The sequence below is a fragment of the Trachymyrmex cornetzi genome, unplaced genomic scaffold, assembly GCF_001594075.2.
Source record: "Trachymyrmex cornetzi isolate Tcor2-1 unplaced genomic scaffold, Tcor1.1 scaffold748, whole genome shotgun sequence".
Lineage (NCBI taxonomy): Eukaryota > Metazoa > Arthropoda > Insecta > Hymenoptera > Formicidae > Trachymyrmex > Trachymyrmex cornetzi.
This window is the reverse complement of record NW_017300079.1, coordinates 223,973-249,516: the sequence shown is the minus strand read 5'-3', so window position 1 is coordinate 249,516 and position 25,544 is coordinate 223,973. Positions and strand designations below refer to the sequence as shown.

The 25,544-nt window shown below is 36.1% G+C and overlaps 1 protein-coding gene across 1 annotated transcript; it reads left to right on the top strand.

The window, feature by feature from the left end:
- The first annotated feature begins 38 nt into the window (after nt 1-38).
- Nucleotides 39-24,306, top strand: LOC108768054 (uncharacterized). The gene is made up of 9 exons (XM_018518278.1): nt 39-110; nt 1,752-2,275; nt 2,888-3,219; nt 8,748-8,943; nt 11,470-11,721; nt 16,411-16,613; nt 16,825-16,916; nt 22,891-23,083; nt 23,981-24,306. Exons 1-9 carry the CDS (start codon nt 39-41, stop codon nt 24,304-24,306), a joined length of 2,190 nt encoding a protein of 729 aa, XP_018373780.1.
- Nucleotides 24,307-25,544: the final 1,238 nt, after the last annotated feature.

The following is a 25,544-nucleotide window of genomic DNA, read 5'->3' as shown; positions in this document are numbered from 1 at the left end:
CCAGCCGTAGCTGTCGCACAGTGCCCAAAGTCGTGGTCATGGGCTCCAGCACGGCGTCTGAGACCACGATCAACACGAGCACGGACAGCGCCAACACTATGCTCACCATGGTAGGTATAGGACTAACGGTAAACGCCTTTTATCAAACAGCGTTGGCGGCACGTGACGCGATGCAAATTTCACCGGACGTATTGGCTATTATACGAGTACATATAATATCAACATAAATAGGTACTGCAGAATGCTCATGATTTGTATACAAGAGCATATTGCTGATATTATATCCCAATATACGTTATTATTTAGCTAATTAAAAATTAAAATTAAAATTGAAATTCGAACCAAAATTAAAATCGAGATTAAAGTTAAATTTCTGTCTATCTCACCGCAAAATCGAGATTTGAATTAAGCTCGCCTATTTATATATTCACGCGAAATATGTATTATATTGTTATTATGCAACTTCATAATACTTGAACATACCTGATGTATAAAGCGATGTTAATCATTATATTATTAATATTACCATTAACAGTAAACTACATCGTATGTATATTATACTTTTACAAAGCAATGTAAAGTCAAACACAAGCTTCAGTTATGAGTCTCGTAAGCATTAAATATTATTACGCGATATTAAATGGTAATTGAGTATGTTAATTGATGAAGCGCGCACGTGCCCTGTGATGTTGCATCGTAGCAACCAGTCGAAGAAAGTTAGTAAATTATGCGCCGATCGACCAAATGTTTCCATATTTGCTGTTTAATGAATCCGCATTGAAAAAAGTACATGTATTCTTTGCATTGCGTTGGGAATTAAATAGACACCTTTGCGTGTTTAGTATTCATAGGTATTATTTCAGACCATAGTTAAGCACGGAAACCAACGTGCGAGCCCCGTTATATTTGTTCGCTCGAGGGCATGGTGTTTAAAATTAATTCTAAATGAATTAATAAACACGCCCGAATTAAATGAACATTATTATGAAAATCCGACGTTTTTCCTTGTAAGGTGCGCAATCGAAAGAAGTGATTAATGCGTTTGGATTCGTGAAGTAATGAGCAAATATCTCCGAGGAAATTTGAGATATCATCCTTTTAGATTACCAATCACTTTGAAGCTATTCATTCATTACTTTATGCAAACTCGGACACATCAATCAATTTCTGAAATGATAGATGCTTAATAAATAAGAAAAAATCTGGTTTCACACACGCGAAAAAATCTTAAATGTTGCACGCGAGGTGGTATAATTGATGATATTTTTAACGGTTCCTTAGAAAAATAATCGATGTATGGTAATCCAGATCAGCCGAACCGTTTATGAAAAAATGAATCAAAACGTCCTCTATCGTTTTATGATGGTCGCAACAGTTGACGAAATATTAATTTCTAAAAATTGTCAAAAATCAATGTATCTTACAACATTAAGATATCTTTTCGAGTTCTTTATGAAATATCTCAAAGATATTTCTTAAAAAACTCTTAAAGATATCTTAAAGTTGTTTTATGATTCTACACAAGAGCGCTTTGTTAAAAATTATACCCTGTATATAAGCACACGGTGAAATATAATAAATACACGAATAAAATGCTCGCGATTGACTGAGCGATATTGTGTGCCATTTAAAAAAAAAATATAATTCGGTACACCCGAAATAATTCTCATCTCGATGATAAAATACGAGTATATGAAGAGAGAAATAATTCGGCATTCGTCGGCTGGACGATTTCTTTCGATTCTCTGCAGGTAACGACGACAGACGGGGAGCAGCCGGACGACAGCTTCGATCTGATCGACGTGCCGGGTGAAATGTCGCCTCCCACTACCGCTCCGTCGCAATCATCCATCCCTCCTGTTGGCCATCGGCGACATTCCGACGATACGCTCGGGGGCAACCATAATTCGTCGCCGACGTCGCCCACGTCACCGATCTCTGTCGCGGCGCCGATCGCGGCGAATCAAACCACACCGCCGTTACCGCCGCTTCCGTCGTCGCCCATGAGCCCGCTTTGCGCCTTCGATGGGACCGAGATCGCCGCCGGGCCCTCGAATCGTTGCATGCGCATGAAACTCGATTCGGGTCAACAGGATGGTAACAATAAGACGACCTCCACCGGTACCTCTATCAATCAGGGTCACAGCGAGGGTACGGCGACTCTTCCACCACTCACGTCGATAGTTACCACGCACCACGAAACCACCAGATTTACCTTCGGCGGCAGTGGCAGAACCCCGCCTCTTCCAGATCTCAGAGCCGCGGATTTCTTTAGGTAAATTTAACTGACTTTTCGGTGAGAATAAAGATCCCGGTAAAACGCGATTAGATGAGAAAGAGCAAATAACAGTACTATAGAGAATAAATTTTATACTATGATAGATTTTATTTTAAAATTTTCATTTCATAGCCGATTTGAATAACAAAATTGTCGATAGCGATGTTACGGTGTAATAAAATTTACTTGAAATTTAGAAAGTAAAATCAAGAGTATTGAGATGTCTAAAGGGTACTGTACGAAATGTTCGGCTCCCCTGTCTTAACCTTTCTAAAGATAGACATTTTCGAAAGATTTAGGAAAGAGGACGAAAAGTATATTAGTAGGTACTACAGAACTATATCTATAGTCTGTCAGTTATATTTCCCTTCTTTCGATTATTTGCAGATTAAAGATCTCCACCTCTGCTTTGAGTAAAGATTGAGATTTTTCAAGGGAATTAATGTAACCGTTTTATTACTTCTCTCTCTCTCTACTCTCTCTCTTCCCCTCTCTTATTCCAAGTATGGATAAGAGTCAGGGGACACGTTCGATTCGATAAATTCATCAATCGCTGCCACCTACGTAATCTCAACGGATTCCATATTCTATAATCGTGTTTGCATCCAGCACCCCCGTGAGGGGCTCGGTGGACGCGGGCCAGCCCGATTCGGTCGACACGCGGTCTTCGATTCGAAATCTGGTGGCTGCCCAGGAGAAACACAACGCCAGAGTGGGATATCAAATCGATTATGCGGCCGGTGGTGGAAAAGTCAACTCGATTCAGGTGAATGCAGCGGAAAAGGGCACGATCGAGCACAAGCGCAGCCAGAAGAGGCCCAATATCAATGTGACGACCAATCCGCTCGATATATCGCTTATAAGTGCAGCCCAGCCATGCAATACCCAGGGCTGTAATGTTCAAAATAATGCGAGTACGAAATCGCGAGGACGATCAGCTGGTGAGTCTCGTGAGAGTTTTTTCTTGTTTTTTTGCGAAATATACGTAGAAATCTCCCAGTATAGAGTACTACATTCTCAAGTAGTTTAGTCGCCCTTAAAGGCGACATCAGGACTCACTGAAATTACAACGGGGACGACAGACTCGGACAGACCACATCGCAATCCTTATCGGCGATAAAAGAAGGAAAAAAGAATTTCTGTTACATATGTTCTATTGGCCCCACCGACTTCGCTCTCACGAATTTCTAGGCGCGAATATATATTTCTCCCCTTCTCTCAGTCTACCTCCTCCCTTCCCCCTCTCTCATATTAATCTCGTTGCCAAATTCATATTCATATCAGTTATTTGATGAGCTTAGACCCTACTGATCGATCACTCGTTCGATCGCGGTTGTCACAAATTACAAATTAAGAGACAGAAACCGGGGCTGTCGATCGAATCGCTCTAACCAGTTAACCAAGACTATCGATCCTTCTACAGTCGAGATGTTTAAGTAATTCCACTTAGGGACTCACTGTCTCCAGATTGTGTGACATCTATACACTCTACGACTTTTACAATCTTGATTACAGCACAGAGAGACCGTGGAAAAGTCAAACACGAAATATTTTCATCGAAAGTAATCCCGCGTATCAATTTTAACGATATTCGCACAAATGCATAAAGAATAAAATACATCTAATCAGAGTTAGTTAGCGCTAATTGATATCGACGTGGGGATCGATTCCATGCGTTTTTAATATAATATATGTGTGCGCGTATATCGCGTATGTAAGGGGCTGCGGCACAATCAAAGGAACAGAGAACAGGGAATAGAGAATAAGAATTTCAATCTATCGGAGATCATGTATTGTGGAATACGCACAGTTTCTGATAGGTTGACATTTTTATTCTCTGTTCCCTATTTCTTTCATTGTGCGCAGTCCCTAACACGTGTGTGAAACAGAGGAAAAGAAAAGAAGTGAGAAAAATGGACGGTGTCTGTAAGGAAATCAATTGATGTTCTTTTTTTTCAGAATCTCATCCACTCGTTTCAGCCATTCATTCATGGGTCAGGCTCTTTTTCCCGTTTTGCGCAATAGGTATTACATAGTCCGGCGAATAGATCATGTAGGCATCGTATCCATACCAGGGCGACCGTTGAAAGCGCATGAAACTTATGCGACGCGTAGACGTAAACGACGACGTAGACGTAAACGACGGCGACGTAAACGACAACTGTGTGAATGAGTGAGAACAATGAAATATGATCTGAGATAAAGCTTCCCACAATTCGGCGGCCGCCCTTTTTAATGATACATGGATACAACACAGTAACACAAATGTGACTATGCGAATGCGCTTGGGCTTGTTTTCTTTTGTTCTCCATCTCTTGTTTTCACTGCGTCTCTCTCTCTCTCTCTCTCCCTCTCTCTTTGCGTTGTCAATCAACTGCTTGCGCCTCTGTCGCGTGAATCTCAGCAATGGCAACGAGTTGCGAGGACGACGATGATAACATTCATCGATCTTGTGGTAAGAGTAAAAAAAACAGCACGCGCGAGAATAGATGTTACTTTTTTGATTTGACTAAAGTCATAGCTAGTTCTAGCGAGATTATCCTTTTGGGATGTCGACAAGGGATGGACGATATAGCATTGCAGCATCGATACTTATATCAATGCATTACCAGTTGCAGCGCTGATCCGTCTAAATATCAACACAAAAATATCGATATAGGCAATAACGATAAAAAAAAAAATAAAAATCTTTTAATAAAGCTATAAAAATATATTGCAGAATTAAAAACGGAATAAAATAAAAAAATAAAAAAATAATTATGAAAACTTATTTGTAATAGCTATATTATAGTGTCGACTTGTAACTGTAACGTTACTTATCTTTTTTATTTCACCGCCAGAGTAAAATAATGGAAACAGTTTTATATCTGACTATATTCGAATGTGATGCTTTTAAAACCTGTTATCGGTGTATCATTTCCTAGAAAAATCAATGGTAATAAAGCATAAAAATTTGGTATTCGTGAAATGATATTAAACGACGGCACAATCAAACACAGCATATTGGCTTCAGCAAACTCAACTGTTGTGGGACGGATCCCTGAGCGCTCGTTGCTATATCGATGTATTCTTTTAGATCAGCCAGTCAGTAAAAGTCTTTCTTCTAATTGGTCAATCATACGCTTCGAAGCATTCGTAGCTCTTTAGTGGATCGCATCCGAAACTAATCAGTAATCTGAAAAAAATGGTGGAAAAATATCGCTAAAGATATTTCGATGCCGTATCGTCCATCCTAATATCGTCGTAGCTCGTTGTCTCGCGAAGTCTGTGATGGTAATCAGTGTCGTAGCCGAGGGAAATATCGTCGTCAGTGTCTTGATTGTTGATTGAAAATCCGTTGCGTGTGCAAAATACACTGATCGGCTTAGTGTGATTTCTGTCGCCGTCGTAAGCTAAACCGTTCGCATAAACACTACTTAAAATTCACGAAGGATTAAAAAAACATCTTAAAAAAAAATAAATCTAGAAAAATGACTGAGAGTCAATTAAATCTCCACTAACTTTATTCGATGCTTATGGGAACGATTCATGAAGGAAGAGGTAGGAACATGGGATTACATTATCAGTTTTTCTCTCTCTCTCTCTCTCTCTCTCTCTTATTCATTATATTATCAATCTGTAAAATTAAACATATATTTTTTAAATAAATTCTCTACTTGTTATGTTCATACGTTGAAGTTTGCATCTCATGAGATACAAATTGAAATTATATCATACTGTTTATTATAGTTTAATAAAAAAAAATTTGTATACTTTTTAAGAAAAACTGTAGGTACATCTTATTATTAAAAATTTCTACCTCTTCTCCACATTTCTGTTTTCTCTCGTACTGTATGTATTACAAAATGTGAATTTTGTCGTTATAGATGGATTGCTAGGCATAGATTCATCGACGATACCACGATATTGAGAATTAAAATTATATAATTTCGTCGAGAGCTGAATATTTTGAATGCTGCAGATAAAAATGTATCTTATTATATAAGTATATAGTATTTTCGACTCGCAACAATTTTTGTCGCATTAAATATAATGAAGATTAGTTTTCACGAGTACGAGTTTAATTAAAAATGTATTTCGTATATGTGCAAAAACTATCATTTAGCATTTTATATGTAGTTGTATTAAAAGGTAGAGAGTACAGTTTATATTATATTTAAGTCATTTTTCATTATGACGAAATTACATATTTAATGATAATTTCTCTCTCTCTCTCTCTCTCTCTCTCTGTCTCTCTTTTCAAATTTTAATTAATTTTCATCTTAAAAAATATTTATACGAATGCAAACATGTGTTCGAAAGGGAGTAAAAAGTCAAGAAAATTAAATTAAATTTTATCTCGGTCAAGGATTGTGTGAACACGCAAGATCACTCACGAATACAATTAGATTTATTTTTGCATAGTTGTAGCATCGAAATCTGAAAAACTCGTCGAAATTATATCACAGCAAGCTTATTCCGTAATTCTGAACACAAGTTTTGTTATTATTATAACGCGGCTGCGCAGCTTTTTACCATAGTAAAAGATAACGAAATTTAAGTCAAGAGTTACAGAATAGGCCTGCAATTTTAATTCACGCGTGATATCAGCGTCGATTTCAGCAACGCGATTGTTTGCTTCGGCTATACGTCGCGCCGTTTAGCAACTCGAAGAAGAAAACATGGGAATGCCGCTTGAGACTCTTGCTATCGAATCACGCTTTGTCGTTATATATATACCTGTTTGTTTATATTCACTAGTACACATCGCGTCTGCGGGATCGCCGTCCTCGCTATCCACAATCCCTGTTATTATTATTCCGTTCGTCACGTCGACAGTGCCGGATGGAATCTCGGTAATTGCAATTGCGCGAGACTCGAGAGATCGCAGATTGCGGAACTTTTGTTTAAACGAGGGGTTTCCGTGTCTTAAAGATACCCGTCGACTTTCGCACAGGCTGGGCTAGAAATTACTGAACGCCGAGGAGAAGCTCGGATGAGAAAAGTTGACGAGAGAATAACAGCTATACCGCCTACGTAAAAGAATTGTTGATATACGATCATCATTGTTAGCGTTGATTTCAAATGCTATTTGTCTCGAAAAGGAATGACAAAATTTTATCTATAGATTTATAAGCCAATCGTGATGATTACCAATGAATTTCTTTTATTCATTTTTGAAATGCTAACAATTAATGCCTGCGTATTATCTAAAAAAAATAACTGCTACATTATATATGGAAATTTTTATTTTGAGAGCTGTACAATCGATTCCGAAGGCAAGGTTTCCCAACAAAAATTAGATACTATTAAGGCCATCACACGTAAAACATTTTAGTCGTATAATCTTAAGACTGCAAGCAAATCGGTCAATCACATTGTAGTCGAGCATTTTAAAATGTGAGATCATAATTTTAATCGAAGTTATAACATCGATATTATGAAACTGGCCAATCATAACTATTCTTCTGAAGAACGAAACGACTCCGATTGGCCAGTTTCCTAACATCGACGTTATAACTTCGGCGTAAATCAAGTCGTGTAAATGTAGTCATTGTTTGAGTTTCTCTTTAGAGAATAGGAGATAACAATCGTTTGTGGTGGAAACATTGCTAAAATTACTCAAATATAGCAAAAATGACATAAGTATACATTCTTCATATAAAGATCGCGGACTAAATACTTTGGTACTATCCAGGATGCACCACGTTGGGTGCACAGTCTACTTAGCATTCCTTGACAGAAAGAGTAAAGTGAAGTAGTCGTGTCCAATCGAATAGACAAACAAACCTTATTCACATATAATATAAATGACATAAATTATAATTTAACCTACATATTCGACATATAGTATTTCTTGCAATAGAAGAAATTTTTCTCATCTATATAATTGTATTAATAATTTGATATATAAAATTATAAATTAAATTCTGTTTCGAATTTTATTGTGAATTATAGAATGAGCTTAAAATAAAGATAAGAAGATAAATGACCAATGTGAAAGACGTGTAATTTCTTCGTTCTATTAAAGTTACGTTATCCCCTTGCGCTCTTGATCACTGCGAGCTGAAACCGTGGAAAATTTTTCAAGGTAGACTCTTAACCCAGTCTGTACACTCGACGGGTAAATACACTCAAACTTTTTCCATAATCGATGTCAGCATATTATCAAGATTCTATCCTCGTATCGAAAAGATTGTTGCGCGGTATCATCATCAAAACGATTTACGGGTGACGGGTGACGGCGGACACGCATCTCGCGTAAGAGTATCTTCTCGGCAATTTCGCCGAGGAGGCAAAACGAAGAAGAGTGGCTTAAATAAGACTCCAGAGATACATTCTGCGAGAGCGGAATGAGAGGAGACACGGGATTTAACGAGGACGCGGGGATGAGAGACGGTTCTTCTCTCTTCCGCCGATTCGTGACCCCGCAAGATCAACGAGCCCGAGAAAACAGGATAACGGATAGTAAATTTTTCATATCCGAAAGGCGGAAGTGGCGGCAGCAAGCGATCGACCCAGGCGACGATCGTGGTACAACAGCCGTCTTTGTCGTTGGACGCGCCCGCGGCGACGATTCTGCTGCACCCAGACGCCGACGCCAGGCGACGCGAGGAGAACATGCGGCAGCTGCTAGATGTTGCCAACACCCTCACCCTGCAGGAGATACACGACTTTGAGATGAGGTAAGTAGATATCGATCACTGCTGCAGTTCTTGCGGTATCACCACATCTCGGCATCAAGATCTCGGCATCAAGAGCTTTAGAAAGATTTTGCGAGACGTAATTAATGGATAATATTTAGTAAAGTGTTTCAAATCTCTCTCTCTCTCTCTCATAGACAATTTTTGTAAAAAGAGATAACAGTTTTCTGATCAGAGACGAACCAATGTCATTATCAATATCTTACTCATTTTTAATATTTTACTACCCAACAGTATTTTTAATTACATCTAATTGATAATGCGATCAGCAAAATATTAAGTTATTTTAAATAATAATCAAGTGCACACGCTCAACGCAGTGAACTCGATAAACATTTTTCTCTCACTGCTTTCAAGTAAGCAGTGTTCTCTCTTGATCGTAATAAAAGAAAATTTGCCCAAAAATTTTGTCAGAAGTTTTAGCCAAGGGATATTCAATATTTACGAATTTATTATATATAGAGAATATCTCAGAAGGAAAAATCCATACTTCGAAAGAACATCGAGCACTGTAGATGGCAAAATTTATAGACACGTGTCTCATTCTAAATATGTTCCAGAACTATATATTGATTTGTGTGAGAATTTAAAAAAGATACGTTATCGTTTATAAGCTCTCGGACATTCTTAAAAATAAAATATACATATATGCTTGCGTAAATTTTTTATTTTGCTAACATATTTGATCTTTTTTAATTATATAAAATGACAAAGATATGTGTCACGGTTTGATATGTGTTGTCTGGAAAACTTGCAATTTTTTCATCAAAAAATCTTCCTGAATCATATCCTTTTCATAAGAAAAGTGAGTCCAACTCTTCCGTACAACAACTTTGAGAGTACCTTCAAAATGTCTCTGAAGAGAAAGAAAAGCAAAGGAGGAATTTTTTAACAAAAAAAATTCGAAAAGTTTTTCAAGTCCGTGACAGATATGTTTGTTATGTTATAGTAAAAAAAAAATCAAATAATTGTAGTTATGTCGTCAAAATTATACAAGAATATGCGTTTTTACTTTCTTTTTAAGTGTCCGTGAACTTAATACTTCATAAACGATACATATTTTATTAATATGAATAAAAGAATTATTATTTTTAAGATTTCAACACGTTTAATAATAATAATAATAATACATTTCTTAAACATTTCGAGTTGTCATAAAAACTATCTTTAATAAATATATTGTATACACGTTATTCTTATAATATTTAGTTTCTTTACTTTAAAAGTGGAACAACTCGATCAAAGAAACAGATTTTCGAATTATTACTATGAATGAGAGTTAAATAAACATTACTCTATCAATCATTAAGAGTGAATTAACTTAACTTGATAAAAAAATGTTACAACTCAAAAGGGATGGTTTAAAAAAGAAATCATCACAACTGAAAAATAGAGAGGCTTTTTTAAGGGTTGCGAAAATGTTATTTGATTATATTAAGACTATATTTTTTTTATCGAGACTATTTGATGAACCAATCTTTTCTGTCAAGTTGAAAAATAATTGTTCTTCTTTTCTGAAAAACTTAATTTTTTTTAATTGTGTCATTTTTAAAGCAAGGAAGTGTTATATTCATTTAAGCTAATTTCTACTTGTAATTATTATAGTGATTCACAAATAAATCATTAATTTAAAAAATCATCAATAGAAATAAACTCTTTTAACAGACTAACTAGATCCTAAGTGCTCTTGTATAATTCTGTGTGAATTTATATATTACGTATATAGTCCTTTAAACCTCGTTGTTTCGATGGTCCACCCTGTCTCGGTGATTTAAAGGTTTAAGACGCTCGCACGGAATGCTAAAGATCCGGGTTCGACTCTTAGCCGAGATAATATTTTTCGTAATAAGAATTATTTACAAATTTTAATGGCATTCAGCATTATTAAGATTGTTGTAAGAAGCGTAAGAGCATCGAATTGTTAAATTGCTAATCAACTGATATTAATGCGGTAATTTAATAGAATTTGTGGACATTTCAAGTCCGAAAAACCATTTTGGCGCGCAGTTTAAAGAACTACTTACGTATATTATATATAAATTCACAAAGAATTATATAAGAGAGCACTTAAGCTACAACACCGTTAAAGGCATTTATTTCCTATTGATTGTGTTCTCACATGTACGGTCCTATGAGATTTAATATTTAATATTATTTTTAAAAAATCATGTTTCGAAAATGTTTAAAAATTATTTAGAAATATACTACGTTAAACAGATACGACTACGTTTACACAGCTCGATTTACGCCAAAGTTGTAACATCGATATTATGAAACTGGCCAATCAGTCATTCCATTCTTCAGAGGAGTAGTTATGATTGGCCAGTTTCATAACATCGACAAGTTATAACTTCGGCGTGTAAAATCGAGCCGTGTAAACGTAGTCTATGTCTTTATGAAATTTGTTTGAATCTTAAAGAATTTTTCAGTGATTTTATTTCTTGAAATATGAATTTTTCCTTCTGGACGTCCTATATAGTCAAATAGTGACGATCGGATAACCCGCAGATACGGAAGCCCCCATCATAGCCGATCACAGTCGGTAAAGGCTCCCGGGAGTCGTTCTTCCGGTCGACCGAATTATCTGTGTCTTCCGCAACAAAGATCGCGAGTAGCGAGTATGCCTAACACCGGAGTCGAGGAGGAATACTACAGACTACGGCATTTCAGCATCACGGGCAAAGGGGTGGTAAACCGGGGCGATTCCCTAAAGAGCCGCAGATCACGCTCTAACAACAGCATGGCGTCCAGCAACTCTAGGTGAGTTCGAGCATAGTTAAGAAGGTCAAGCGATACAATTTCACATATATTTTTGTGATATATATATGAGCTGGTATAAAGTAATGTATGTATGTTCCAATCTAAGACGTTTGAATGTTAATTTCAAACACTCACGCGCGCGAACAATTACGCAGACAATTATAGTTGTCAGATCTTATAACCTTTGTATTTAAATAAAATATAAAAAAATCGTGATACTTTTTCTAAAATCAATCACGTTGTACATTATATAGATTAACTATTAATAACATAGATTTATAGTTGTACATTTCTGAGTCTTTTATCATTACCGTCGACAAACAATGATCTCTAATGAATATTTTCGCAATATATTCTCTGTAATATATTCTCGCAATGTATAAGAATTTAGCTTCAAAATTGTATGTTGACAAGAATGTATTATACCGGTGACGATAACAATAGAGACGACATCGAGAGACGATCGATATATTCAGTTATTACCTACTGTACGATCGAACGGTGATATTTGCGATTGTAACTTCATCTGCTCACTGCTCTGGAAGGAGCATACCGTAGAATATTTCCGACCTCTATCTCCGGTTCGTCTTCTCGTCGCAGCCAGCTGCCAGCAGCCAGCAGCGAGTTAGACTGTCGCTCTAGATCGAACGCGTGAGTTTACGTGTGGCGTTGAAGTTACGTAGACACGCGCGTTGGACCTTAGAGCGTGGTCTTCAGACATCGTGCAAATATACTGGAGCTGGACAGGGCAGTCCCAAGCGCAGTTGGCATAAAAAAGCATGTAGAGATATAAAATATTATATTTCGTACTTGCTCTTCGGAAAATTCCTGTTTTGCATTTCGAAATAATATTGCACTTTCTGCATGAAATATTCTTCGCAGAGTATGCTCTCATTTGTATTTTTTCTAATTTTCTATATAATCTCGTGTAATGTGTTCAATGAAATCAGTATCCATTGAAATAATTTAATTTCACATAAATCTACACCTTCAGAAATCTGTTATACCTGCTTATTGTAACAAACGAGTCGTTTATTTTATTAGTCGATAAATTGAAAAATACCATTATAAGTAAAAATTTATAAATTCATTTTTTCTTACAGTTACGAATTACATTTTTGTACACTCTTTTGCTATAATAAAAAATATATTATCCGATATCATATTTAATTTTTGTGTATAACGCTAGTATTTCACAGTATGAAAGCAGCGCACATTTAATAAAGAATATAAAGAGAGACGTTATAATGTCTCTTTTGCGAGGATGTATTTCTATATGACTCTCTTGGCGCGAGACGTCATTTTATAAGCGTCTCTTTATAAAGGGAAGTCACCTATATCGTATCCCTTAACGTTTAAACAAAATTGTAACAAAAGTACTGAAGAAATCAGAATATTTCTGTACTTTGATTCATTGGCAATAAAAAAAAAGCAATATTTTTACGGAAATAGACATTGAAGTATTGTTTAAAATGAAATTTTTTTAAAAGTAGCTTCGGAAACTGAGTTGTTAAATTGTACCATTGGGTTCCTAAACCGTGCTTCTAAACATAGACCAATAAACAATCATTAGTTTTTACAAAGAAAAATCTAAAATTTCTAAAAATGCAACAAATAATATCTATGAATAATTTTTAGTAAGTCATCTTAAAAAGACTCAATACAAACATACTTTTTCTTATACAAATATCAAAATATAGTAATTATAAAAGTATATTATTCAATTATCGTATGTTATCTTAAATATATGTTTTATCTTAAATGTAGGTACAATATAAAGACCAGCTTTCTGTATTTTTACAAATTTGTTAACAACAACATAACTTAGGTACAAATATTTTGTTAATTTGATGCTCTTGTAGTAGACTATAATTCAATTACTCATCTTGTACTGATAACATCTTAGGTAAATTGTACGAAACTCAGATCAAACACCAAACAAAATCAATTTTAAATGTCACCCGTAACGTCGAAGACAAAACAAAAATGCCATATTATTAGCGTCACATTTGTGTCGTCATCTTTAAGAAAAACTCTTTCATTTAGAAAATACAATGTACAATTTAACCCTCGGTATTTATAACGAATTCGGCACTAGTGCACACCGAGTGCGAACTTTTTCAATGCCACACATACGAGTATGGCTTGTGCGCACTGATATCAATGCGTTCAGATTGTCATATTCGGGGTAAACGAAAACTAACCCAGTAGTGCTGAATTTATATTCAGATCAAACGAATGAACTGAACGAGTTGAAGAAATGTTGCACTGACAGTGTGCAGTTTGGTATAGCACTAAAGTGGTTTTACACTTCAGTGCTATGTCAGAGCAGAGTCAATGCGAATTCACCTTTAGTTAACTCCAACTCCTCTCTAATATGACTAAATATGATACGAGATATAACTAACACGATTGTAATATTTTTTCTAAAATTTATTTATATTCCGTTTGTATATATTTAAATTTATTTATACACATTTGTGCATATAAATTCATATCGAAGTATTCAAGCCTATAAGACCAAGGTCCAACTTATACCGCATAGACTTTTGTTACAATTGGTATATTCACTTAAAGTGTCTTATGACACTTTGTTTATACATGGCATATTAGGTTTGTCTATGAGACAGTCGTATATTTTTATTTTTTAGAAGCTTAAAAATATCTTTTACGAAAAAAATGTAGGACAAATGGAATCCAAATGTCACTCGAGAAATTTACATTATGCAGAAAAGATGAAGAGATATCCGAGCTCATACACAGTATAAAAAGATAGCTTCATCTAAACTGTGACAGAGGATCAAAATAATTTTATGGTCTAACCATAAATATGTTACGTATTAAATTTATGTAAACTTTTGACATGCACGGACTGTACAAAAGAATCTTAATTTCTTTTAAAAGAATATTTCCATATAATATATAACGTATTGTAAAATATTTGTATGTAACAGCGCTTCATTTATCGAATCAAACACAGAGAATGAATAAAACACAGAGTATCAATGACTCAGGTAACTAGACGTGTCATTATAAGCGCTGATCTTATTACTCGCAATCATATTCAATCAACCGAAGTATGGAACGTTGAATATTCACGCGATTGAATAAATCTGTTAAGATACACTTTCCCCTTTCTAGATACTGCCAAGTTTCATATCGATATACATGTAAAAGGAGGAGTGAATATCGCATGGAATACATTTCCAATACGCAGAATATTTTCTATCGAATTGTAAGAGCGTGCTCTGCAACAAAATCGACCTTCCTCTACCTCTATGAAAATTTACTTAAAGAGAGACATAATTTCGAGGGCGTTTAATAGAGAGAGACTTTAGAAAATAAAACTTAAGCACTTAACCTACAGAGTTCTATACTTGTGAGTTAATTTCAAAAAGAATTTAACGGGATTCTAATTTAAAGTTTACTTGCTCAACAAAATATTTGACGTTGAAAATCCAAAAGTTGCTATACGAAGTACTCAAGCAATGAAATTTCAGCTGAGATAAAATCAGTTTGTATTTTCGTAAAACATGTTCTTAGGATATGAATCTCAAACACCTCACGAGGCTTTATACGAGTATAGCTGTGAATCTCAAACATCTCACGACGCTTTTTGTAGCTATACGTGACATTTGAATTTATTACTTATTTAGTGGAATACTACCAAAAAATGTTTGGTATTATTTGTGTTATATTACATTACGTAGGTCGTAGTACATAGTGCAATATACATACGTATACATATAAGACATGATTGTATTTTATTATTTACAGTTAACGCGAGTAATAATGCTAAAACAAATAAATTTGGAAACTGAGATAGATTTTAGGAAATCTAGAATTATTATAATTTCATTCTTATACAAGTATCTTCTTGATAAAAAAATTTTATCTTCTTAAAAACATATTTTATAGTTTAAACAAATATTTTCATCGAATAGAGAAATAAATGTATGAAATATAAGAATGAAATGCATTCGCTTTAAAAAAGCAATTTTACTTTTTATCTGATCCGGATTATTTATGTCATGTAAAACTAAATAGCTTCCACAAACAATTATGATTTCTCATCATATATAAATTGTAACAGTTTCTTTTGAAGAGATTATAATGTAATTCAATTTTTTCATACACAACAAGTCAAATAATCTACCTGAGTCTCCAGATTCATTTAAAAATAATATTTCTAATAATCGTTTTCTCCATGCGCCTGAAATACTACAGCGAATGAAAAATTACTATATTATCTAATTAAAATTATTATGATTTATACTTTTATTATAAATTCTGGTACACAACTAAAAAATGTGTAAAATAAGTATATATACAATATTTACATAATAATATATAATTATAGAAAAATAAAGGTGCATGCAGATTTTCACACATTTTCAATTTTCCAATGAGGCATATCTTTTTCATCCGCAATTGTAGTATTATTAGAAATCTAAAAAATTACAACGTTTCAATAGACATTCATGTCCGCGCGACATTCATCCAATAGCGCAAGCCCCCTCCGAAATGGTGGAAAGAATGAAACTCGTGGCGTAAAGTTTCTTTCCCTGTTTTCTCGAATACTCAAACTCCTTTAGGTCTTTATGAAATGAGTATTGATATGAATCGAGGATGTAACTTAATTCTGTGCTAATCTCAATACGCGCCTAGCCTTTCTTCTATTCGACGCAGCACGGAACACCTGACTGCCTCGTACCCGGGATCGGCGCGGAATTCGGCGGCGGGCTCGTTGGCGAGTTCGAGGGAGAGCAGCGCGTCTCAAGGCCCGGCGCCGTACCGCGTCCTTATGCTGGGCGCCCCCGCCGTTGGCAAGAGCTCCTTGGTGTCTCAATTTATGACTTCGGAATACCTGCACGCCTACGACACTTCGATCGGTGAGTTATCGATCACAATCAATAACTTACGGCATACGACCCCCTTACGGACAAATCTGTGATATTAAAGTGGAATTTATGAAAAAAATGTGATTCGGCCTTCATTTCAGGTGTTCGTCTTTCCATCCAAAATTAGTTCGATCGTTCTTTTTATGGCTCAAAGATTAACTACGTACTAGAAAGCCAAGTTATATTTTCATTCATGTTACAGATGACGAGTCCGGCGAAAAGACGGTCAGCGTACTCTTGGCTGGTGAGGAGTCGGAATTGACTTTCATCGATCACTCTTGTGCCGAAATGACGGTAAGTCTAATAGCGGCTCATACATCCGCAAGAAATTTGGGTATGCTAGTGATTAAAACCATGAGACACTTAATAATTAAAAAACAAATTACTATAACGATGGCAGAAACATTTCTTACTCTGGAAAAAACTTACTTCGTGAACCTAACATAGTCGCGTGAACAAAAAATATAAGCTTTATAGAGAGTGTATAAATGTGATGTACGTCAATGTATAAAAATACATAAATAGCAGAGTAAAGTCTGTATAAAAATTATTGCGTCACAAGTAAAATCACAGATGGTGTTAAAAAAATAATGTAAGTGATAGAACGTATGGTACTGCAAAGTTTAACACAAGGCTCTTCATTTCTCACCATTCTAATGTTATCCCAATTGAAATCATAGTTATACCGCAATCTATGTTCGGTTATCACAGAGCGAGCCAAAGTGTTCCACCGTATATATAATTGAGGTGTTCGGACACTCATATTTTCATCAAGGGCTACAGTCCACTTGCTTCTTCCAAATGCCCTTACGCTCTAAATGCTACGCTCCGATTGGTTGACCATTACCGCGTATCGAATACTACGCAATTGCTACGTGAACCCACCTCTCGAGGTGAGGCAGCTGGAGCGAAGTGGGAGCAAAAACGATGACGTATTGATGACGTAATCAGAGTTGCTGGGAGCGTTCCGAAGCATCAAATGGACCAGTAGTCATGCCAGTGCTATACGAATGCTCTGTAGCGTTTGAAGCGCAAAGTGGATGCCGCAGCCGAGAGGAGAACAGAAAGGTGAAACGATGTCATTATGTCAGTCGATATGACACTGACGATAAGTTCACAACAGGTTTCAGACAGTTTTCAATTCATCACCGATGCGCACGACGTAACGTCGCTAATTTTCCGTGTCCCTGAACTAATTATTTTTGCCGCAAGCTCAATCGCCCCCAGTCGCGGCCGCAGTCTTCTCTCGTTTTCGTTGAACGTCGAGTAACGGACGTAGACCGCGGGGCTTGAACCTCCGGCGAAGTGCTCTCACGACGACGGAGACGACGTAATCGAGTTAACACGGGGGAGGGAGGGGAGTAGGTTGAAAGGAGCGGGTCCAGGAGAGGGCACACGCGGTGTGTGCTTTTGTATCGCGGGAATTAAATTAAAATCCATTTTCCACGGTGAGCGAACTGACGCGTTGGCGCGCGCGCGTATACGATGTAAATGTGCAGAACTCCGCCGTGTGCCACATACACAACTACTGCGTCGGAAGGGGGTTGGTCGACTGCGGGGGAAGAAGAGGAAACAGAGAGGAGAGAGGGCTGCCGCTGCCACGCTTCGCCAGACAATTTCAATCGAATTTACCCTTTAATTAAAACGTACGTTCGCAGCCATACAACGCTGTATTGTATACATCGCGCGCGAGGCGCTCGCGTCGCCTGTACGATTGCATTGCGCTAATCGCGGTCCAACTCTCGAGTTCCGAACTTGCTACATTCTACGGAATTCCGAAGCGCGAAGGCCGTACCCGGAACGATTATTCTTGATGACCGAGAGTCAAGGTTGATCTTTAATCGCACGTTAGGCCGTGTAGTGAGGCCGCGACTCCTGATTTCCGTTGTTGTAACGGCAATCGTTAACACAGATAAGATAAAAAATTTACTAATAGGAAACTAAATTGTCATTAATATGGAGAAAAATTTCTCCTTGAATAAAAAGCGAGTATTGTGTTCCATTTATCTTGTTTTTCATTCTTTGATTTCTGAAAAATACGTTTGAAAGTCTGAAGCAAGGGGATTGTTGTACAAAAGAAAGCGATACAATCTTTCGAGCTCAGGTTGTTACGGTGTAAGGTTGTTGTGACGTGTCCTAGATCTAGAGAATCAATTTTCATCCTTCAATCAATTCGAGATATAACTTGACAAAAATGTCTCGAGAAATCGATCATAGTTCTTTGTAAGGAAGGCAATTAGAAATGGAGCGATTTTGAATATTCAAGCCATGAAGTAATCAAAAGTGAAACTAGTTTTGCAACTTTAATACATTCTTAATTCATAAAACATAATTATTTATGATGGACTAATTAAAAAATTGTGAAAAGAAACGACGTTAAAATTTTTCTTAAAATTTTTCTTAAGGATTAAAATTTAACTTTATGCTGATTAAAGATTTGTAAAGCGAACAAAGTAATGCGCGTTTTAAAAAGCAGCTGTAACTTTATTTTTATTAAAAATTTAATTTAAAAACTTCACCGTTGTTACTTCATTAGATACGTCACGTAAATAAAGTTACACTAATATATTGATGAAGATAGATTATTGAAAAATGAATATATTGATGAAATAACACATTGTGCATAAACATTGTAATCTATCAGCGGTTTGCGGTTATAATATACATCCATTATTCATAATATTAAACATACATCAACTATTAACCTATATAACTGCTGTTAAATGTATATAGTTAGTTACTTCGTTATATAGTGCCTTGAAGCAATATTACATTGTGTGCAATACGTCATAGTTATTACTGAGCTAGCTAAAATTTTTTTTAATTGAGTTGTTCGACTAATTTTAACTGAATTTTATCTTAACGACGTTTCAACTCGCAATTTAGTTGTCAAAGTGATTAATGGAGTCACAAGAATGATAGCATCTAATGGAATTCTTATTAAAGAAGAATGATTAAATAATACGTAAGTAAATGGTGAGAATTTGGTGTCTGAAATAAAAATAATAGTCTTTAAAGATACAATTTATTTTTCATTTCGCAGCGCACTCACAAATTAATGTTTCAAATTTAGAAACGGGAAAAAAATTAAAAAATTACGAAAGCATCTCTGGCAATATCAAATTTCATCTAAGGAAACATTCTCTATAAATTTAAAAGAGCGAGAGAGAAAGAGAGAAGAGAAAGTCTCGTATTTATTTTACGTTTACGCGAATTCATTAACAAAGTTTACCAATAAAGTTAAGTGCAAATGGGGCAACGGTTGACTCTACGTTGTGGTTTTAAAGTCGAACGCTGCCACATGTTTTATTTAATCAATGTAAATATCCACGTAAATTATATATTATATATATATATGCGCAATGCGAAAGCAATGTTGCCTTTGGAGTGTAATAATTTTCGCAGAATAATTAAATTTCTCAAATTATTATGTAATTGTACTTTTCATCGCATGCGTAGGAACCTACGAAAGGAACGAGATGAACACGCAATTATTGATTTTTCGTATGCTATTTTTAATACAATTCTCTTCTTTTATAGCATTACATTTAAGAAAATGTCAGCAGATTAAATCGTTTTATTTTGAGAAAGAAGCATCTATGAGATAAGATTAAAATAAATTCTGGATTACTTTTAGTAAATCTATATCCTCTGAAAAATATGAAAAATCTTAACAGTCTTTCAATAATCATATCGTTAAATGTATTATTTTAATAATAATAATAATAAAATATATAGGAATATTAAGATATTGAAATTTATGTATATACATAGCAAATGAATATTCGGTTAAGAAATCTCGAAATATTCTTTTTAATCTAAAATATCACGATTATATATTATATCGTATAAGTAACATTACTTTTCGTAGCGGCTCGGATACACGTTGTAAAAAGATTGTTCTTATTTGGAACAGAGAAAATGGTCATTTGAAGCAATGTTATTCAGACCTGTGGCTCGTTTGGGTCTCCAAATCCAAATTATCGAAATCGCAGCATTCGCAGCGCGATAGTCGGATTTGCGGTTTTTGTGCAAGAGATAAAGTAAAAGTTACCGAATGAGAGACGAGTTAACCATAAGCTCGCTTAGAGCTTAGACTGCTTAGAGGGATATAAGAAAAAGGGAGTAACACCTGAGGGAGTAACGAAGCGTTCGTCGTTCTCTCCTGCCTCCGTTCAACCAGGCGTGCCGCGAGTCATTGACGAGCATCGAGCCATGCCGCGCTCGTTTGACCGTTAAGCGGTCGATCCCTAGATATATATTCGATACCTCACGAGAGAGGCGCAGCGTGCCTTTGATACGGTTCGAGCTAATTCTTTCGTATAATTGTTCGCAAAATCACAGAACAGGGGTTCTTCTCGTTGCGATCTTAACCTTTAACGATTGGCTGCGCTAACGTGATTTAACGCTACCTCCCTCCCTCTCCCACCCCTTGCTCTCTCGGACAAACTGAACTTTTACTTTTGTCAGTAAAAAACCAACAATCTCGCCGTTCAATGCTCACATTCAATGCGTTTGAAATATTTTATCGCTTTCTGTGTATTTTGTGAGATCATATTACAAATTATCTGAAAATACTTATAAAAAAGTTACAAATATAAATAAATTGTTCCAGCAGATATTGCGCGTGCTTTTATGATAAGAGCTTTTCTGAATAAATCAATTTTGTGTGTCTCCGTTTACACTAAACAGACATTTGGGTCAAAAAGATTACGGCAAATCACTAAGATTTAGATATAGCCGCGCGGGATTATCGCTTCAACTTACTTTCAATATTATACTCGGTCTTTTCCAAAGCTCCACCGAAATACAATTTAGGTCCTTATAATGATTTCAGCTCATCTCCCTTTCGTTTCTAAACTAGGAATTTCGTTACGGGCACCAATTATGGAATATGGTGAAAAAGATCGCCCGGAGATATTTATTGCCTAGTACTCGGTGGGTGTCGCAATAACGCTGCGATTGCAATTATACGTTCCAGGAACTCTTTCCACTTTTTGCTCTAACTCGATAATAATAACCAGCGAAATTTGATTGTGCCTTAAATAAACTGAAAGATAGATCTTTTTAATCCTCCGTCTGCAATCTGGATCTTTTTGGCATAAATAAAATTTTAATTTCAACTTTCTCCGAACCGAAGAATCCGGAATCCTTATTGCTAAATTATACATTTTTAACAGATTTCCATTTTTTCCTTGTTTTCGCTCAAGTTTCAATTTTTATTAAATAAAGCATTCAAAATTATACATTATTTAATGCATGATTTTATATGCCCATGTGTACAATCATGCATAGACCACTTTTCCCGTGATATACATATATATATATATATATTTCATTTCAACTCTTTTATTCTTTGCCATCACCATGATTATGTGTATATACGCTACAAGGAATCTATAGATATATAATATTCCATTATATGTATACATATGCCTAAAGTGTAATAGCAAACTTCTGAAATTCATAATGCCTTGTTTTACAAAAGTTTTCTTTTATGATACAAATTCTTTTATCATACGAAAGACGCGTTCTTATTTATAATACATTTAATCGAAGGAAAATCTTAACTTTGTTGAAAGGAAATAAAAAATGTTTATTTCACTATTTGTAGGATGGGAAAATTTGATGTGAACTATGATAGGTGCTTTTATACGTATTTGATTCATTGGATGAATTAGATTGATAGGATATGTTTAAAATGCAAAAGAAAGACTTTTTATTTGTAATATTAAAGTTAATGTAACTAAAATGAGATAATTAATTTCTCTGAAAATATTACGTGAATTTTGTTAACATGAAACTGTTAAAAATAGATATCATAAATTGAAAATAAAGACTGCCAGGCCTCATTATTAACGTTAATATATTCGTCATGAATAATAATAATATTTATGTACATCCGGAAAATTGTATCGCGTGTTTGAATTTTTGAAAAAATAAATTGTTCTACATGACATCCGTATAAGGTTTTTACATATTTTAAGATTAACGCAACAATGAAAGAAACTTTTTTCGTATAAAAGTTAGAATCGTTAAATTGACTTTTTGCTATGAGAATATAATGCAATTAAAATGTGATTTTAATTATACGTGTGTAATTAATTTGTCGGCACATTATTCAAAAAAATACCGATGCGAAACTGCTGTTTCACATACGTGTCGAGCGCAAATACGATCATGTTTCATAAATTGGAAATGATGACAAATAAACTCGATCGTATAGTCATCAGTGTTAATCTATCTCCGTTATGATTAATGTTTACAGCCAGAAAATTGCATCTCGACGTACGAGCCTCACGCATACTGTGTCGTTTATTCTACGACCGATCGGGCGTCGGTGCGCGTCGCCGAGGAGGTTCTCCAATCCTTATGGCGGAGCGATCACGTATCCGCGAGAGCGGTTATCCTCGTGGGGAACAAGGTCGATCTCGTTCGCAGTCGACTGGTATCGACCGAAGGTAATTTTTTCAGGCCCAAATAATCGTGTACCTATACATATATTTCCCTTTTCTTTCTCCAAAGGAACATTTTTATTTTTATCCCAAATCGAATAGTAGAAAAATGGAAATCGCTGCGCGATTATAGGAACGAGGTGTCTATCTATCATTTGGGTGGCAGTTGAAATGCTGATGTAGGGCGATCGTAGATAACGCATCGTACGTAAATGTACTGACGCAGCACCTCGGTTTGCTCCGATGCAAATTCTCCGAGGGTAGTAGAGCGGGGAAAAGCCATTTAACCCCCTCCACCCCGGCGCGGCGCGGCGTATGCATAGAATACGCGTTGATGCACAGAACACGCTTTCTCTGTATTATTAAACGTGACTAGATTAATGCCATCTTTTTCGCGATTATGCATCTATAATTTCTGTAATACTGCATCTGTCCACAACATATCGTACTTTAATGATATATTTTCTAATTAGAATTGAACAATATACGTATATAGTATCGGAATTGCAATGAATTTATTTATTGATACGACTGAAAGAAAAGATTGGTTGCTGCAACAATTTAAATAGTAAAATATATATGGCATAGCATTTTTATATGGCTGCAACAACCAGTTTTTGGTTGTAGCGGCAAATTTTTAGTTGCGTTAGCCTATACAACCAAAAACCGATCGCTGCAACCATATAAAGATGCTATATGCCATATATTTTGTGCAGCAACCAATCTTTTTTTTCAGTGTAGAGGAATCTGAGGCAAATAAAAAAAAAGCAATAAAAAACGTTATTAAGAGTTTATAAAAGTTTATAAATTCTTAATTTTTCTCACTCGCGAAAGATTTTTCGAGCGCGAAAAGCAGTACCTATACCTATACCATTTCGAATTTAATCGATTTTATCGTTATAGAGGGCAAATCCATGGCAACGTCTTACGATTGTAAATTCATCGAAACATCCGTCGGAATTAATCACAACGTCGATGAGTTACTGGTCGGCCTGCTAACGCAAATTCGCCTGAAGCTGGAGAACCCCGAGAGGACTAGAGAGATGTTCCGTAAAAGATCGCGGAAGAACCGCAGCAAGTCGCCGTTAGGTTCGTGCTCGGAGAACAACTCGCCTAAGAAATATCGTGGCAGTCGGACCAGCACCAGCCTGAAGGTGCGCAATTTGCTTGACAAGGTCTGGGCGCGTGACAGCAAGTCAAAGAGTTGTGAGAATCTGCACGTTCTGTAAAAGAGAGTCGCGTGTCGCGATCTTTTGGGTCTAAATCCCCAGATTGATATCTGGGAGCAGCAAGACAAGTGGACTTCCATGGAAACTACGTACTAGTCTTACGCTTACGCGGAACAGTCTTCAAATACGAGGGTCAATGAGAGGGAACTCTCGTCAGAGAAAAGGTCGAGTATCGACCGTTCCATACTCAACTTCTCGCGGCAGAAAAGGAGGCACGTGCGTACGTCGCTATGTAACGAAGTAGCGACCTTCCCACCCGCGTTTTCTCTACCTTGCTACCGTTGTTAGCTCTCTGTGGACGAGGTAATTTTTGATATTTCTGTCACGACACGAGGCATCAATGCTACATGAATCCTTTTATTTCGCTCTCGCGCGACTTTGGACAATTTCACGTTATCCTAGCTCATGCCCCACTGTTTGCTGATCTTTCAATTGTCTCCTCATTTGTTATATGCTGTGCTGTGCTGTGCTGTGAACACTAGATCTGTCTGTAAGTGGTTAGCGTTTTCTCTTTATTGCTGTCTAATCAAACGTTTTCAAGAGATTGATCATTGGAGACTTTTCATAGCTTCTATAAATTCCGTATCGTAAGCGATAAAATGTTTTTAATTCCGAAGTAAGCGTACAATCTTTGTGATGACCGTAAAGCGTAAATATAGACCATAGAAGATTGGCTTGGCGCGTATCTTACCGTATCTTAAGAGCGTAGGCGTCGTTAACACGGGGAATAAGTTCGCGCTCGAAGAAGTCGTAAACTAAAACGTCTGTGAAGTAAAGTGAAACGTGACACCCCGAAGGCAGCAATCGGCGCAGATACTGCTGGCGAAATCGTTATCGTTTATAACAGGAGTCGTATGTAAGGAGGAAGGAAATCGCATTGATTTTTATCACGTTCGCCCGACCGTGATGGTTTCGTTGTCATAACGCGAGATAGGAGGAAGGAAATCGCATTGATTTTTATCACGTTCGCCCGACCGTGATGGTTTCGTTGTCATAGCTTAACGCGTTAAAGAGACGAAGAAGTGCTCCGTAAGAAGAAAAAATCTGCTCTAAAAGGCTCTATAATAATTATAGAGGAGCATAAATACGCGCGCGCCTATACGTTGTATCGCTCTATACCACGGTTTCCGTGTTAATTAGTAGCAAAATTAATCGCGCGCGATTATTATATTCTATTTATGTAGATGTTTTGCATTTCAATTTTGTACGAAATGGAACTTTTCATTGGATCCAAGCAG